This window comes from Oncorhynchus nerka, linkage group LG20, assembly GCF_034236695.1.
Source record: "Oncorhynchus nerka isolate Pitt River linkage group LG20, Oner_Uvic_2.0, whole genome shotgun sequence".
NCBI lineage: Eukaryota > Metazoa > Chordata > Actinopteri > Salmoniformes > Salmonidae > Oncorhynchus > Oncorhynchus nerka.
The window spans coordinates 36,500,657-36,519,490 of NC_088415.1; the positions used below are offsets into that span (position 1 = coordinate 36,500,657).

The 18,834-nt window shown below is 42.5% G+C and overlaps 2 protein-coding genes across 2 annotated transcripts; one reads left to right on the forward strand and one right to left on the reverse strand.

The window, feature by feature from the left end:
* Window positions 1-1,048: 1,048 nt before the first annotated feature.
* Window positions 1,049-5,450, forward strand: LOC115102411 (transmembrane protein 198-like). Its single transcript, XM_029622336.2, has 5 exons — window positions 1,049-1,218; window positions 2,301-2,762; window positions 4,029-4,604; window positions 4,757-4,896; window positions 5,069-5,450. Exons 2-5 carry the CDS (start codon window positions 2,573-2,575, stop codon window positions 5,210-5,212), a joined length of 1,050 nt encoding a protein of 349 aa, XP_029478196.1. The 5' UTR covers window positions 1,049-1,218; window positions 2,301-2,572; the 3' UTR covers window positions 5,213-5,450.
* LOC115102412 (matrix metalloproteinase-19-like) lies at window positions 5,346-18,473 on the reverse strand. The gene is made up of 9 exons (XM_029622338.2): window positions 17,734-18,473; window positions 17,483-17,574; window positions 17,222-17,352; window positions 16,841-17,059; window positions 9,310-9,555; window positions 8,901-9,005; window positions 8,591-8,758; window positions 8,309-8,436; window positions 5,346-8,186 (listed from the first exon to the last, which is right to left on the reverse strand). Exons 1-9 carry the CDS (start codon window positions 17,812-17,814, stop codon window positions 7,950-7,952), a joined length of 1,407 nt encoding a protein of 468 aa, XP_029478198.1. The 5' UTR covers window positions 17,815-18,473; the 3' UTR covers window positions 5,346-7,949.
* Window positions 18,474-18,834: the final 361 nt, after the last annotated feature.

Below are 18,834 nucleotides of genomic sequence, written 5' to 3' on the forward strand. Positions count from 1 at the left end.
CACCAAGAATAATGGTTCAGTGAACAGTGCATTAAAAATATTGCATAAATTACTCTCTGAAATAAAAACGGCAACATGATTCATCATGCAACATTTTGGGGACATTTTATAAAAATACATACATATTTTTTGACTTCTATCCTATCTTGTTTGAGATGTGGGACAATTGTCCCCATTGATTTATTTCAAACACAGCAACACACATACTCAGTACATGACTGATGGACATTTAGTATAGCATCTTTATTTGCCACCCAAGGCTGCATGACAGCTCTATTTTACTGCTGATTTCAACATCATTGCAGCTCAGTGCTCTGGCAGTATGAGTAAACCCATTGTCATTTTTAATCTGCTCTTTTTCACATGATATTTGGCTTAATAGTGTTCGTGCCCATGCAGTGTTACTGTGACATTTTGACTGTGATCTTTTGCTGGATATATGTGTAAATGGCAAATTGGGTATAGACTGAGGCATGCTTTCTCAGCCTTCTCCAATCTCAATCCAGTGGCTACTGCAAACTGTGTGTCTGTAAATATACCTCTGTACATTCTGTGAGTTTCATAACTAATCTGTCAGTCGTATAAATAAAATGTGTATGTGCACAATCTTAAAAAATAAACATCAGTGGTTGATAACGTCATCATGAAGCACCATTTCATTTATCAAGCTTGTGAGTGAATTTTTCTGTTCTGACAAACCATTTATTTAACATTTGCATATACACTGAGATACAAGACTACATGAGTGCATTTCATTATTCTGTAGTATGGGTGAGCTGTTTACTCATAGCATCCAGAATATCACCTCTTTCCCGGAACACTCATTTTTTCCAGAACTTAAACTTCCATATTCCATCCCTGACAGGTTCCATCATGCCTGACTCATGATGGAACCTGTCTGGCAATGGATTTAACCAATCTTTCCTCTGTTGTAAATTGTAAATCTGTATGACTGTAGAGACATCATGTGGACAACAACAATATTGCCTCACCTCTGATCTATAGAACAAGCTTGGCACAGACGGTCACTCTCTTGCACTGATGTCTGATGCTGTCAGAGGTCCAGTGGCCACATTTGAGAGGGACGCACCGCACGAGTAGGTTGTCCTCAACGCAGCATAGACAGAACAAACTAATGTAACTCCTCCAAGGGTCAAATGAGTAGCAGTCCTATTTCTTCTCATCGCAGTTTGTAATTCTGGATATGCCGCATGTCAGGTAAGATTACTTATTTTCAGACTTTTAAAATGATTCATGAGAAAAGTATTTGTAAACTCATGACCTCAAATACTCTCTGGTCTGCATATGTCTGCTAATGTCAGATCCAAATATGTGATCCTATCTATTAATGATCAAACAAGTGGAATTTGGTTTACCACTCATGTCATGCCTGTTGAATATGACTACTTTGTCGATAACTGATAATGAGGTGCTTATGTGTCTGACTGTATAAATATATATTTTCACAGGAAGTCTCTTTTTGGCAGATGGCTCAGTGTTCAGTTTTTATTCATGATCAAAAATGAAGCGTTTATCATCCTGACATGAAGTTATATTATAATAGCAAAGGTCCCTTGATTGGTGCCATAGAAAGTGATAGTGTTTTCTTGGTGACTTACAAACAGGTAGCAGGTAGCAGGACATGAGGCTAGCTAGACTCTGCTAATAGGCCTCTAATTCAATTATCTGGGGATCTGCCTGGAAAGCTTATAAGGTCATTCAACGTAGAGCATACTCTGTTGCTAGTCAGACTAAGGCAACACAATTTCTCCTTGGGTGAAGAGGTAAGTATGTGGTCACCAAGGTGGATGTGGTTTGAATGCTGAGGATATAGCTTTTTTCAACTTTTTCCAGATTATTCTAAATTGTGTTACATAGTTTCCCCCACAATTCCCTTTTAAGGTTTTGGAACGATATGTCCTACTGTTGGGGTGTTTGTTTGTTTAGCATTGTTTTGTGATTGGAGCACTTATAACATATTTCAAAACAAAGAGGCTCAATGACTCAGTCGGCATCAATCCACCCCTCGTTTCCTCAGCTGCATCCTGCATTTTAACAAAGGGTCAAGAAAAAGATGCATGACCCAGAGAGGATCTCAGTTTCCTTTTCTGGTTCCTGGGGAGAGGATTGTGTAGTACAGAGATTACAGTCTCTATGCAGATTATTTCGACAACACCTTAGATGTATATGTGGAGACTAGGTACATAGAGTAATGTCCAGTTTGATCATTTATAATCTGCCGTTTAAAGGGGTAATCATTTTCTCTGGATGTATTTGACTCTCCTCTCCTCTTGTTGCAGGTGCAGAACAGGAAAGGGTCTGATTCACACACTCCCTGTTTCCTCAGCTCTTACATTCTACCAAAATTAAGCATTCGTCAAATTCTTTAATTCAATGAATGAAGCAAAGTCCTGTCCCAATGGAATACTGACAATATCCTGGCTTGGTGTTGACTGTTGAAATATGCTCTCATGTGAGATTAAGACAGGGAAACAACACAGTTACACAGATGGCCTAAATTGCTAAACAAAAGCACAGTCTTTATCCTAACCTGTTAAACGACTGCTCCAAGATGGCAAACCCCAGCTCACTCTTGGTCACTGATGGGGCAGTGCAGAGGCAGGTTGAAGAGGATCAATATATCCTCTATGGCGTGGCTGAAGAGGATGCGTGTGAGTTGGGGTTCACTAGGAAGTATGACCTCATCCCATCCATCGTCTGCTCAGTATGCTTTCTGTTCGGCCTCATCTACTGCTTTTTTGGTAAGTCCCTGGCCTGTAATAGAGGACAGTTGGAACTTGCACATGTGTACTCTCAAGACATACACATTAAAGATATGCATATAGGCATATCTGCAATTTAACTACAGCATTAACACAAAACAATCCAATGCTCCACTGTAGATGCATCATTATTTAATTCCCAGTCCAAATCAAATCCAATTTATTTATAAAGCCCTTCTTACATCAGCTGATATCTCAAAGTGCTGTATAGAAACCCAGCCTAAAACCCCAAACAGCAAGCAATGCAGGTGTAGGAGCATGGTGGCTAGGAAAAACTCCCTAGAAAGGCCAGAACCTTTCAGTTGACATTTAACCCCATCATACTAAGTGAAACTATTTCATCAGCTCACTTTGAGTCTATTGATGATATACCCTACCTATACTGTAACCTTACAGTAAACACAGCAGGGCCAGGTGTCTGGGCTGGGCCAGCCCGGGGTATAAAGTGGATAACTTCCAGGGTAGGCTAGGAGAAATAGGCAGATGGGCCACCTGGTTCTGCTGCATTCCGCTGCGAGAGAGTTGGAGAACAGCCACCTGGGATAATTCAGGTAGCCTCCTAGCCTGGTCCAAATCCATTAAACCCAACAGATGTACTCGCTGTGAATGTTGTCTGATAATAGACACGTTTAGATTGTCTTAAGCAGACTATGCCTCATGTGAAGTTAACTATATCTCTCAAATAGTCTGCAAACTGTACAGTTTACCAAAGACAAAATCAAGTCTACAAATGACTTTTTAGGAATAAATCCCAACTCAGTCAAACCTAGTACACTTAAAGGACAATTCCGCCACTTTTTAACCTCATATTCTTCATCTCCAGCACCATACCTGTGTGTACATATGTGAAATGCCTCGTTTCTATGATCTGTGGTTAAAAAGACAAAAAGGTCCTAAAAAAATGCATCTTTGTGACATTAAACGTTTAAAAAAAACGGTGATTTTCAAAACCTGCAACAAGTTTCTAGCCAGAGGGAGGGTATTTTCTTGCTCCACATCACCACAAATCTCAGTTTGAAAATCACTGTTTTCTAAATGTTTTAGCTTTTGATGATGTCATAGTGTAACACTTTTTTACATTTTTCTTTTTTGAAATCCGTTGTTTTCACATATGTAGACAATGGTATTGTGCTGGAGATAATGAAAATTAGGTTAAAAAGTGGTGGAGTTGCCCTTTAAGTACACTTTGCTTCCTTCTCCATCTTTTCTTACTTAACATCCCTCCACTTGTCTCTCTTTCTTTAGGATACCGCTGCTTTAAGATGGTCATGTTTCTGTCCGGCTTCATGTTTGGGTCTGCACTAGTCTGCATGTTGTACCATAAGGAGCCTGTGCTGGACACCCAATTGACTACAGAGACCAAAGCAGGCATCCTCCTGGGAGTGGCTGTGCTCTGTGGCCTGGTGACTATGCTGGTACAGACTGTGGGGTTCATCATTACTGGCCTACATCTGGGGAGTCTGCTCACCCTTGCCAACCTGCTGGTTGTCGGACAGTTTTACAGCCTTACCCCCCTATGGGCGCCTCTCGGTGCCCTCCTGGCCATGAGCACCTTTTGTGCCATTCTCACACTGCAGTGGCAGAAACTATTCACTGTGCTCTCCACGGCTGCAGTCGGTGCCGCTGTGGTGATGGCGTGTGTGGACTTCTTCGTAGAGACGTCGCTGCTGGCTGGCCATGCGTACGACATCCTGTCTCAGGTTCCTCCTCGTTCCCTCTGCTGGTACAGCTGGGTTATAACAGGTGTATGTCCTCTATTCAGTCTGATGGGGGTGCTGGTGCAATGGATGCTCACTTCCAAAGGAGTGTCCCACACAGAAGGTGAGTGGCAATTTCATAAAAAATATGGAATGCTTTCTTCCTCGGTCATCACTACTTCATTTGATACTTAGGTTACACTTAACATGAAAACTGACTACAACATAATTCGCTCTTTTTCTGTCCTATGCTAATTTACATTGAACATCCCCAAGTACCTGTCAGTGGCCGACAAAGACAGGTCCAACTGATGCGAATCAGACGAAGAGATGCCCAGAGACGACCCCAGCAGGGCACTTACCGCCATCGCAAGCCTCCAATCCTAAAGCGCTATGCTGGGGACGTCCTGGCCCCAGTGAGTTTCTTCACTCCTAATGGGCATGAATGAGCTTGATTAAAACACTTATTTCAAAATGTTTATGCACTTAGCTAATATACATCATTGTGTGTCACCAGTGTCAATTATTTTCTATCATCCTAGACCTAGAGAATCAATGTCATTCTTTCCTTACCACTTTGCCTTCCAGAGTTACATCCAAAGCATTCGTGACCGCCAGATGGGTACAGGCTCCTCTACCAACAGCAACAGCACAGTCAACCACACCATGATTGACTTTGAGACAGGCTCCATGGTGCCCCTGACTGCCTCCTCCCTAGTTTATAGGGTCTGAGGGATGACCACCAAATACTAGGCATCCCCTCCCAGTTCCACTTAGGTGCCCTATACCTCTCTCCAGCAGACCATTCATAGACTGTTTTTTGAGACGACAGAATGATTCTTGAGACAAAATTCAAAATACTAAATCAATCTGTTGTTTTGTTTATTATTGACAGTCTTAAGGTATCAGACAGTCAATCGTAATATAACACATTGATCCTTCTTCCAATAAATCAAATTGCTTTATTTTAGTCAGTTTGCTAATATACATTTTTGTGAAGACATCCATTGTTAGTTTTATGCAGTTTACAAGGGGGGGATTATACATTTAGGGATTTACATACTTTACACACACAAAACATTTTTGTAACTCGTGTTATCAAAATAAATAAAATCCTTAAATGTTACTATATTTCACCTTAGCGGGTTAGGTGATACATTGGCTTGGCTATACGGTATGAAACTCCTGCCTACTTCCTGGATCGTGTCACACTGTTTTTGAATGGCCTTAAAGATTATATCATAACATTTATGAAGACGGTAAATTCAAATAAATGTCAAATTATACTCGTATTCGTGGATTAATTTACTTCTAGAGGTAAATTAAGCCATGAATATAATTGTACATACAGTTGAAGTCGGAAGTTTACATACACTTAGGTTGGAGTCATAAAAACTAGTTTTTCAACCACCCCACAAATTAATTGTTAACAGACTATAGTTTTGAGAAGTCGGTTAGGACATCTACTTTGTGCATGACACAAGTAATTTTTCCAACAGTTGTTTACAGACAAGATTATTTAACTTATAATTCAATGATCACAATTCCAGTGGGTCAGAAGTTTACATACAATAAGTTGACTGTGCCTTTAAACAGCTTGGAAAATTCCAGAAAATTATGCCATGGTCTTAGAAGCTTCTGATAGGCTAATTAACATAATTTGAGTCAATTGGAGGTGTACTTGTTGATGTATTTCAAGGCCTACCTTCAAACTCGGTACCTCTTTGCTTGACATCATGGGAAAATCAAAAGAAATCAGCCAAGACCTCAGAATTTATTTTGTAGACCTCCACAAGTCTGGGTCATTCTTGGGAGCAATTTCCAAACGCCTGAAGGTACCACGTTCATCTGTACAAACAATAGTACACAAGTATAAACACCATGGGACCACGCAGCAGTCATTACCGCTCAGGAAGGAGACGCGTTCTGTCTCCTAGAGATGAACGTACTTTGGTGAGAAAAGTGCAAACCAACCCAGAACAATAGCAAAGGACCTTGTGAAAGATGCTGGAGAAGACTGATATCTATATCCACAGTAAAACTAGTCCTATATCGACATAACCTGAAAGGCCGCTCAGCAAGGAAGAAGCCACTGCTCCAAAACCACCATAAAAAAGCCAGACTACGGTTTGCAACTGCACATGGGTACAAAGATTATACTTTTTGGAGAAATGTCCTCTGGTCTGATGAAACAAAATTAGAACTGTTTGGCCATAATGGCCATCGTTATGTTTGGAGGAAAAAGGGGAGGCTTGCAAGCCGAAGAACATCATCCCAACCGTGAAGCACGGGGGTGGCAGCATCATATTGTGGGGGTGCATTGCTGCAGGTGGGATTGGTGCACTTCACAAAATAGATGGCATCATGAGGAGGGAAAATGATGTGGATATATAGAAGCAACAGCTCAAGAAGTCAGGAAGTTAAAGCTTGGTTACAAATGGGTCTTCCAAAAGGACAATGACCCCAAGCATACTTCCAAAGTTGTGGAACAACAAAGAACAACAAAGTCAAGGTATTGGAGTGGCCATCACAAAGCCCTGACCTCATCCTATAGAAAATGTGTAGGCAGAACTGACAAAGGGTGTGTGAGCAAGGAAACTTGACTTGATTACACCAGCTCTGTCAGGAGGAATGGGCCAAAATTCAAACTTCTGACCCACTGGGAATGTGATGAAAGAAATAAAAGCTGAAATAAATCATTCTCTCTACTATTATTCTGACATTTCACATTCTTAAAATAAAAGTGGTGATCCTAACTGACCTAAGACAGGGAATTTTTACTAGGATTAAATGTCAGGAATTGTGAAAAACTGAGTTTAAATCTATTTGGCTAAGGTGTATGTAAACTTCCGACTTCAACTGCATTTTCATGAATTTGACGATGTAATCTTGAAGGCCATTCAAATGCGGTGGGACATGATCCAGGAAGTAGGCGGGACTTTCATACCGTATAGTGTTGGAGTGAAAATTTGGTTCTGGAGGCTGACGTCTTACATTAGAAATGGAGAGGAAAGGGCCAGGGCAAACTGCAGCGCATTGTCCGGTCTCAACAGCTTCTTCCCCCATGCTGTGGCCCTCATCAACCGGCCATCGGGCTCATAGGGATTAAGTGACTTTGCATTGGACAGATTACTACACCTTGTCGCCAATGACCTCAAATACTAATCTGCACTATGTACAACACTGTATACATTTGCCACGGCAGCATCCCTCGCTCTGCTTATAGATATATCCCCTCTGTAAATGATACATCTCCACTGTAATCAGCCTATGCACCAGAGTTTTCCGTTTACTGTTCCGATATTGTATGTTCTGTATGATGTCTATGTGGACTAGTGTCTGTATTCTGTTTGTATATTGTCTATCACTGGCAGCACCTTCTCACTAAGGCAAATGATTATAGGTGTGTGTAAATGTACTTGGTGAATAACGGTGAGTTTGAAATAAAACACCACTGACCTCTAATGGCCTATTTATCACATTGCATCCATTTTTCACTCGTTCTGAGAGGGTAGCCCTTATCCACAACTTGGTTGTTGTTGATGCGCCAGTACTGGTTCCCTTTGAAAATGTATATATGGCCATTTGTCCATGTGAAGGCTGCATCCAGGTTGTAGGGTACCCCAGAGAAGAGATGTGATATCGGTTTGGGATACGTCCTGGAGTCCGTTGCCCCAGCTTCATCCCACTGCCAATACTGAGAACCCTTTGGGATAGAATGAAGTGTAACTATTATTTGGTCGTCCCACTCATTCTGAAACGGTCTAGACTCGAGCGTATGTTACATGTTCACACATTAGCCAAAACCATTGTTTGTTTGTTCCTTACCTTGAAGAAGATCACTTTGTTGTTCCGGTTGAAGTACAAGGCTGAATCGACATTAGAAGGAATGCTGGCCAAGTGTTTCGGAAAGCCAACGTCAAGTTTGAATCTGGTATACCTCCACACTTTGTCTCCTGAAGCAATAATATGACAGTGACACATGAAAACTGGTCCATGATCTGTGTGTGATGTCTTGCCGACTCATATGCTAGGTTTGGTAAATAATGACAACGAGGTTGGCAAGACGGCACAAACTGATATGGGAGTGATGCAGGGTGGAAGATTTACCTTTCAGGAAGTAGGACTTGTTGGTCCTCTGAGAGTACACAGCTGCGTTGAGGCTCCCTGGCAGATCCTTCCACAGCACAGAGATCAGGATGGGTGTGTTGTAGCCAGTAGTGTCAGACACTGTCCAAACATACTGACCGCTGAAGACATATGTCTTGCGAAAAGGACCTGGGTGGTCGATAAATATTAGACAAACACATGTAGATACTGTATATCTGAATGAAAGCGCTTTGATAATTTGCAGTTTCATATAGAGTTTACATCGTTTTTTGTACGGCTAAAATTGGGACTAAATCTTTACAATACCTACCTAACATAATTGCATCTATGACACTCTTGCAAAGATGTGGTGAACCTGCCTCTTGGGACGAATCATTTGGCTTTCTGGATAGTGTTGGACGATTGCCTGGCTTCCCTAAAGGAGAACAGAAAAGACAAATGTTTCAAACACATAACATTTTTTGTCGTTTAGCAGACACTCTTATCTAGAGCAACTTACATTAGTGAGTGCAAACATTTTTGTACTGGTCCCCAATGGGAATCAAACCCCCAACCCTGGCATTGCAAGCACTACTCTCTACGGGACATAGCTTTTTGAATCTGTCTTTATCCTCTACACACAACATCCACAGGAAATCAAAGTCTGACTATGGAGTAATTCTATGACACATACTCTGTCTGTCTTAACTCAATAAAATAAATGATGATCCATCCCCCACCATACAGAGCTTGGATTCCATGAATGTCATCAGGATGTAGTTTGAAGTTGGCACGGTAACCAGAGTAGACAGGTCCCATCAGAGCCTTGTGGTTCTGAGAGTGACCCAGGCCAAGGGCGTGACCAATCTCATGGGCTGCTACAATCCTCAGGTTATGGCCAGAGGTCGTCCCCTCTGTCCACTGCTCATCTTCGTCAAAATGCACAATGCCCGATTCAGGGTTATCTGCGTGGGCAAGCACTCCCCCTAATGACAGAGGATGTTTTCAGAAAGGTAAACATACACTGCTCAAAAAAATAAAGGGAACACTAAAATAACACATCCTAGATCTGAATGAATGAAATATTCTTATTAAATAGTTTTTTCTTTACATAGTTGAATGTGCTGACAACAAAATAACACAAAAATTATCAATGGAAATCAAATTTATCAACCCATGGATGTCTGGATTTGGAGTCACACTCAAAATTAAAGTGGAAAACCACACTACAGGCTGATCCAACTTTGATGTAATGTCCTAAAAAAACAAGTCAAAATGAGGCTCAGTAGTGTGTGTGGCCTCCACGTGCCTGTATGACCTGCCTACAACGCCTGGGCATGCTCCTGATGAGGTGGCGGATGGTCTCCTGAGGGATCTCCTCCCGGCCCTGGACTAAAGCATCCGCCAACTCCTGGACAGTCTGTGGTGCAACGTGGCGTTGGTGGATGGAGCGAGACATGATGTCCCAGATGTGCCCAATTGGATTCAGGTCTGGGGAACGGGCAGGCCAGTCCATAGCATCAATGCCTTCCTCTTGCAGGAACTGCTGACACACTCCAGCCACATGAGATCTAGCATTGTCTTGCATTAAGAGGAACCCAGGGCAACCGCACCAGCATATGGTCTCACAAGGGTCTGAGGATCTCATCTCGGTACCTAATGGCAGTCAGGCTACCTCTGACGAGCACATGGAGGGCTGTACGGCCCCCCAAAGAAATGCCTCCCCACACCATGACTGACCCACCGCCAAACCGGTCATGCTGGAGGATGTTGCAGGCAGCAGAACGTTCTCCACGTCGTCTCCAGACTGTCACATGTGCTCAGTGTGAACCTGCTTTCATCTGTGAAGAGCACAGGGCGCCAGTGGCGAATTTGCCAATCTTGGTGTTCTCTGGCAAATGCCAAACGTCCTGCAAGGTGTTGGGCTGTAAGCACAACCCCCACCTGTGGACGTCAGGCCCTCATACCACCCTCATGGAGTCTGTTTCTGACCGTTTGAGCAGACACATGCACATTTGTGGCCTGTTGGAGGTCATTTTGCAGGGCTCTGGCAGTGCTCCTCCTGCTCCTCCTTGCACAAAGGCGGAGGTAGCGGTCCTGCTGCTGGGTTGTTGCCCTCCTACGGCCTCCTCCACATCTCCTGATGTACTGGCCTGTCTCCTGGTAGCGCCTCCATGCTCTGGACACTACGCTGACAGACACAGCAAACCTTCTTGCCACAGCTCGCATTGATGTGCCATCCTGGATGAGCTGCATTACCTGAGCCACTTGTGTGGGTTGTAGACTCCGTCTCATGCTACCAGACTGAAAGCACCGCCAGCATTCAAAAGTGACCAAAACATCAGCCAGGAAGCATAGGAACTGAGAAGTGGTCTGTGGTCGCCACCTGCAGAACCACTCCTTTATTGGGGGTGTCTTGCTAAGTGCCTATAATTTCTACCTGTTGTCTATTCCATTTGCACAACAGCATGTGAAATTTACTGTCAATCAGTGTTGCTTCCTAAGTGGACAGTTTGATGTCACAGAAGTGTGATTGACTTGGAGTTACATTGTGTTGTTTAAGTGTTCCCTTTATTTTTTTGAGCAGTGTATAAACTCAGCAACAACAAACAAAAAACATCCCTTTTTCAGGACCCTGTCTTTCAAAGATAATTCATAAAAATCCAAATAACTTCACAAATCTTCATTGTAAAGGGTTTAAACACTTTTCCCATGCTTGTTCAATTAACCATAAACAATTAATGAAAATACACCTGTGGAACAGTCGTTAAGACACTAACAGCTTACAGACGGTAGGAAATTAAGGTCACAGTTGTGAAAACTTAGGACACTAAAGAGGCCTGTCTACAGACTCTGAAAAACACCAATAGCAAGATGCCCAGGGTCCCTGCTCATCTGCATGAACGTGCCTTAGGTATGCTGCAAGGAGGCATGAGGACTGCAAATGTGGCCAGGGCAATGAATTGCAATGTCCGTACTGTGAGACGCCTAAGACAGCGCTACAGGGAGACAGGACGGACAGCTGATCGTCCTCGCAGTGGTAGACCACGTGTAACAACACACCGGCACAGGATCGGTACATCCGAACATAAACACCTGCGAGACAGGTACAGGATGGCAACAACAACACCCCGAGTTACACCAGGAACGCACAATCCCTCCATCAGTGTTCAGACAGTCCACGATAGGCTGAGAGAGGCTGGACTGAGGGCTTGTAGACCTGTTGTAAGGCAGGTCCTCACCAGACATCACCGGCAACAACGTCACCTATGGGCACAAACCCACCGTCGCTGGACTGGCTAAAAGTGCTCTTCACTGACAAGTCGCGGTTTTGTCTCACCAGGGGTGATGGTCGGATTTGCATTTATCGTTGAAGGAATGATCGTTACACCGAGGCCTGTACTCTGGAGCGGGATCGATTGAGGTGGAGGGTCCGTCATGGTCTGGGGCGATGTGTCACCGGAGGAAGACATCCTCCTCCCTCATGTGGTACCCTTCCTGCAGACTCATCCTGACATGACCCTCCAGCATGACAATGCAACCAGCCATACTGCTTGTTCTGTGCGTGATTTCCTGCAAGACAGGAATATCATTGTTCTGCCATGGCCAGCGAACAGCCCGGATCTCAATCCCATTGAGCATGTCTGGGACCTGTTGGATCGGAAGGGTGAGGGCTAGGGCCATTCCCCCAAAGAAATGTTTGGGAACTTGCAGGTGCTTTGGTGGAAGAGTGGGGTAACATCTCACAGCAAGAACTGGCAAATCTGGTGCAGTCTGTGAGGAGGAGATGCACTGCAGTACTTTATGCAGCTGGTGGCCACATCAGATACTGACTGTTACTTTTCATTTTGACCCCCCCTTTGTTCAGGGACACATTATTCCATTTCTGTTAGTCACATGTCTGTGGAATCTGTTCAGTGTACGTCTTAGTTGTTGACTCTTGTTATGTTCATACAAATATTTACACATGTTAAGTTTGCTGAAAATAAACGCAGTTGACAGTGTGAGGACGTTTCTTTTTTTTGCTGAGTTTATCACATTCAGAGGCATATACAGAACCAGTTAAAGGTTTGGACACACCTACTCATTCATGGGTTTTTCTTTATTTGGACTATTTTCTACATTGTGGAATAATAGTGAAGACATCAAAACTATTAAATAACACATATGGAATCATGTAGTAACCAAAAAAGTGTTAAATCTAAATACATTTTATGAGATTCTTCAAAGTAGCCACCCTTTGCCTTAATGACAGCTTTGAACACTCTTGGCATTCTCTCAACCAGTTTCACCTGGAGTGCTTTTCTAACAGTCTTGGAGGAGTTCCCACATATGCTGAGCTCTTGTTGGCTGCTTTTCCTTCACTCTGCAGTCCAACTCATCCCAAACAATCTCAATTGGGTTGAGGTCGGGTGATTTTGGAGGCCAGGTTGTCTGATGCAGCACTCCATCACTCTCCTTCTTGGTCAATGTTACGGATACAGTTATCCTGTGTGTGTGTGTATCCTGTGTGTGTTTCTTTTCTCTCCTTCTCCCCTCACAGGTGAAAATCATCACTCCCCAATCAGTCAACAATCAATCATCAATCAGAAGATACACCTCCTCCTATTTCCTACCCTATCACAGTTCCTTCCCCATGGTTTAAAAACCCCATCATTTGTTTGTTCGAGAGCTCAATCTCTAGCTCAATCTCTAGCTCAATCTCTCTGTAAATGCCATGTCTGTAGGTCTCTGTGTTTCTGATGTGTTGCCCTTATCTGACGATACATACTGTGGTTCCAGTGTGTTAGTGCAGGGTATTGAAATGGGTTTTGTCCAAGTGCCATTGCACTTTGTGAAAGTACACTCTGAGTTAATCAGTGGAATATTCAGAGTCGGGGTACGCCCTATGTTGCCAGTGAAAGGTGTGACCTTTATAATTGGTAACGATATTGCCGGAGGAAAGGTAGTACCCGTATTGGAAGTATTGGATAAAAGTGACCACTCTCTCTCGAATGAGCTGGCACAGAGTTATCCACATGTGTTCCCCGCTTGTGCTGTCACTCGTGCTCAGGCACTACAAGAGGCTGACGTGATAGATTTGTCGAACACTGTTCTGTTCAAAGAGGTTGATCAAGAAGATGGATTGTGTGATACCTCTGAGAAGCTGATCACCTCTGACAAACAGCCCAGGAAAGAATCAAAGAACGTTGAACTTATTGCTGATGCAATACAGTTACAAGTCACTCGTGAGCAGCTGATTGCTAACCAAAAGGTTGACAACAAGCTTGCTAAATGTTTTTCTAGTGTTGTCTCATTGGAAGATGTGAAGAAGAAGAACGTGGCTTACTTCATTGATGGTAATCTCCTCATGCGTAAATGGAAATCCCATGTTGACGCGGATGGAGATTGGAATGCTGTTTACCAAATAGTGATTCCTACAGCCTTTCGACAAAATGTGTTATCCCTTGCTCATGATCACCAGTGGTCTGGTCATTTAGGAATCACAAAAACTTATGATCGGATCCTTCGACATTTCTTTTGGCCGGGTTTAAAACAAGATGTGGCTCAGTTCTGTCGGACATGCCACACATGTCAGATAACAGGAAAACCAAATCAGGTTATTCCTCCCGCTCCTCTTTGTCCCATACCTGTCATAGGTGAACCATTCGAGCATGTGGTGGTTGATTGTGTCGGACCGTTACCAAAGACAAAATCGGGTAACCAGTTTTTGTTAACGATAATGTGTATGGCTACAAGATACCCCGAGGCCATTCCTCTGAGAAGGATTACAGCCCCGGTAGTGAGTAAAGCCTTAATAAAATTCTTCACAACATTCGGGTTACCTAGGGTGGTACAAAGCGATCAAGGAACCAATTTCCTATCCAAGCTCTTCAGGCAGGTGTTAAAATCCTTGTCAATTACGCACCGTGTGTCAAGCGCCTATCACCCAGAGTCTCAGGGTGCACTTGAAAGATGGCATCAGACACTGAAGTCTATGCTACGTAAATATTGTTTGGAATCTGAGAAAGATTGGGATGAGGGAGTTCCTCTAGTTTTGTTTGCTGCTCGTGAAACTGTGCAGGAGTCCCTAGGTTTCAGCCCGGCTGAACTAGTGTTTGGTCACGCAGTGAGAGGACCAATGAAAATCCTTAAAGAACAGTTCTTGTCCCAAGAGTTGTGTACAGGAGACGAGAATGTATCGGCAGATGCTTTGTCTCGTGTGTAATGATTGTTGTATGTTTTGGCAAGGTTGACTTTGTTATTGTTGTGAGTATTCATTGTAATCCTTAGGGTTGCTTCTTTAAGGGTGGGAGTGTTACGGATACAGTTATCCTGTGTGTGTGTGTATCCTGTGTGTGTTTCTTTTCTCTCCTTCTCCCCTCACAGGTGAAAATCATCACTCCCCAATCAGTCAACAATCAATCTTCAATCAGAAGACACAGCTCCTCCTATTTCCTACCCTATCACAGTTCCTTCCCCATGGTTTAAAAACCCCATCATTTGTTTGTTCGAGAGCTCAATCTCTAGCTCAATCTCTAGCTCAATCTCTCTGTAAATGCCATGTCTGTAGGTCTCTGTGTTTCACTCTCGCTTTGTGTCTTAACCTCTCTTTTGTTTAAGCACCTCATAGCACTTTGTCATCACCTGTGAGTATTGTTTTTGGGTTATGGTGTTTGTTGCTGGTGGGAAAAGGGGGAAACCAAGACAAGTCGCCCATGGGCATACACTACCCGTAGGTGAACTTTGTTAAATACACTAGTTAGAACTGGGCGGACCACCCACTGTATTTTTGGTTAGTTAGTTAGCTGTTGTTAAAGTAGGCTAGTCTAGCTTAGGGGTGTTTTTGAATACTTATTGTTTCTTTCCTTGGGTCCAGCTCAGCCCCTTTTCCTGCTCCCCCAATTACCGTGTGTTTATAAATAAACCTAGAGTTTGACGGTAGATTTCTGTTGTCGTGGTTATTTCGTGCACACTTTTACTTTGTCACCATAATAATTTGCATGAGTTATGTTACGGGTCTCATTACCATCCCCCCTAGACTGTCGGGCCAAAAGGGATTCGTAACAGTCAAATAGCCCTTACACAGCCTGGAGGTGTGTTGGGTCATTGTCCTGTTGAAAAACAAATGATAGTCCCACTAGGCACAAACCATATGGGATGGCATATCGCTGCAGAATGCTGTGGTAGCCATGCTGGTTAAGTGTGCCTTGAATTCTAAATAAATCACAGACAGTGTCACCAGCAATGCACACCCACACCATCACACCTTTTCCTCCATGCTTCACGGTCAGAAGCATGCATGTGGAGATCATACGTTCACCTACTCTGTGTCTCACAAAGACACAGCAGTTGGAACCAAAAATCTCAAATTTGGACTCATCAGACCAAAGGACAGATTTCCACTGGTCTATTGTCAATTGCTCGTGTTTCTTGGGCCAAAGCAAGTCTCTTCTTATTATTGGTGTCCTTTAGTACTGGTTTCTTTGCAACAATTCGACCATGAAAGCCTGATTGACGCAGTCTCCTCTGAACAGTCGATGCTGAGATGTGTCTGTTACTTGAACTCTGTGAAGCATTTATTTGGGCTGCAATTTCTGAGGCTGGTAACTCTAATGAACGTATCCTCTGCAGCAGAGGTAACTCTGGATCTTCCTTTCCTGTGACGGTCCTCATGAGAGCCAGTTTCATCATAGCGCTTAATGGTTTTTGCAACTGCACTTGAAGAAACTTTCAAAGTTCTTGACATTTTCCTGATTGACTGAACTGCATGTCTTAAGAGTAATGATGGACTGTTCTTTCCATAATAATGTATTTTCCCAAATATGGCCATCTTCTGTATACCCCCCTACCTTGTCACAACACAACTGATTGGCTCACACGGATGAAGGACGAAATAAATTCCACAAATGAACTTTTAACAAGGCTCACCTGTTAATTTAAATGCATTCCAGGTGACTACCTCATGAAGCTGGTTGAGAGAATGCCAAGAGCGTGCAAAGCTGTCATCAAGGAAAAGGGTGGCTAATCTGAAGAATCTCAAATATAATATATATATTTTTTTTAACAATTTGGTTACTACATGATTCTATGTGTTATTTCATAGTTTTGATGTCTTCACTATTATTCTACTATGTAGAAAATAGTAAAAATAAAGAAAAACTCTTGAATGAGTAGGTGTGTCCAAACCTTTGACTAGTACTGTAGATAATCCACATCAGACTGAGATCTGAAAAGCCTTCTTTCACACATTCAAACTGCAGTGTGACTATGCTGTACTCTGACTCTCACCTGGTCCATCGAAGGGCACCGGACAAGATCTATCCTTCTTATGAAACGAGATCTTGATGTCTGCTCTTCCTGGAAACAGCACCTCCTGGAAACTCAGGGTTGACACCTCTCTCCAGTACCTAAACGCAGCCTTGAGGGCAGCACGTGTTTTTGCCAGGCCCAAGTCTGGGGTGTAGTTATAGATGCGGTAGGTCAGAATTTTCTTTCGCCAAGTAGAACCTATGGAAAGTCATTTGTAAAATATACTAGTTGAAAATAGTTGTATAGCCTTAACATTTAAATTAAGGCTTTGTTTTTACTCGTAGTTGATTGTGGCCATGTTTGCCTCATCAAGTCAAGATAATATAACAATGAAGTCGGAGAATAAATAAAATGACCCACCCATGACTCGATATTTGAGGGTTTTGTCATTGAAGGAGTCCTCAATACCACACCGAGGTCGTTTCATCATTTCTAATGTGACCTCATTGAACGTTCCTGAGATGGCCAAGTTAGTTGCCTTCTGGAAGGTTCTAAAGTTATAATGGGTAAGATAAATGTTAATGAGACACATGTGTAGTCATACAATAAGTATAGGGTAGGAGGAAGCTAGCTGAGGGGCAGCCTAAAGCAGAAAACAAAAGTGTGATGCTTGGTGGTTACCTCAGTGCCTCTGTGATTTCTTCAGTCAGATACATTTGGCTCTTACTACGGTCCAGTGGAATGTGTAGGTAGCCATAGTTCCTTAAATAAACCTAAGATGTGGCAGACATATCATTAACAGTATTAGTACGTACATGTTTGGTATGAAAACAAATACAGAAAGGAGTTGGCGAAAGCACAAACCAGGCTGTTTAGTAAATAACTAATTGCAGCAGTTCTTATTGGTCATTTACTATACAGTATATTCTTACCATGGCTTCCATGATTTCCTCCCTGTTTAAGGCAATGGAGGACACAGTTGTCAGCAAGACAAGAAACAGCATGTACTCCATTTGAAAATCCGTTCTAAGATATTGTTTTCAAGTACTATATCTCGGTTTCCCTTATTTCTTCAGTAAGCTCGTGGGATGAAAATGGTAAAGAACTTCTTTACTATTTCAGGTCTCTATCCAAGAAAATTAAATTAAATTTTGAGGTAAAGTTAATCCATTTAGATGATTATTCTAAACCTAGTCCATCATTTCCATTCTGTTGGTCCCGGTTTTATAATGTTCCCTGGAACTCTGTACTTTATAGATTCATATACCGTTTTTATACCATCGTCTGCCCACTGGGACCCGTTTCCAACCACACAATAAACCATTAGAGGAATGCAGTCTGGGATTACTTTATAGCGAATAAATACTCCACTGACAGCAACTCTTGAAGTACACAGCCCACTTACACTCCCAACTATCCCAAAAACGATCCCCTTTCAACTGTTTAAATTGTCTCTAAATACACACTCTTGCTAAAGAGCAACACAAAATCATTAAGTCAATATAACTAACAACTTTTAAAGGTCTATTTTTGGTCCATTTTAAGGACAACCGAGACAAGGTTACAATACAGATGGTGTCTTCAATACATTTAATATTGCAAAGTTAATGAACAATGTAACATTGTAGTGATTCACTACCAGGGAAAGACCATGTGTGATAGAGTTACAAAATGTATCTTTTAAGTTGCTCGATCAAGATTCTTGTTTCTGAATGACTACGTTTCTCTCCATAAATACCATGTAGTCTATGAGACAAAAACCTCCTCCTCCTGTAATGTAAATCATATTTTTATTTTATTTTTTAACTGTCCTATGAGAGAAAAACAACTAACCACATTTCCATTCCGAGACAACCATTAATTAGTATGTTTATATATAAAGAACCATTAACACATCAATGTTACATTTCGGCTTCTCCAGGTCACCACAACAATCCTCCCTATGCCCTGTAATCAGGGGGAGATAGCATTTGTCGTTTCCACTGAACCCGGTTTTGCCTGATTTCACCTGTAGAGGGAGCTATCTACTTAAA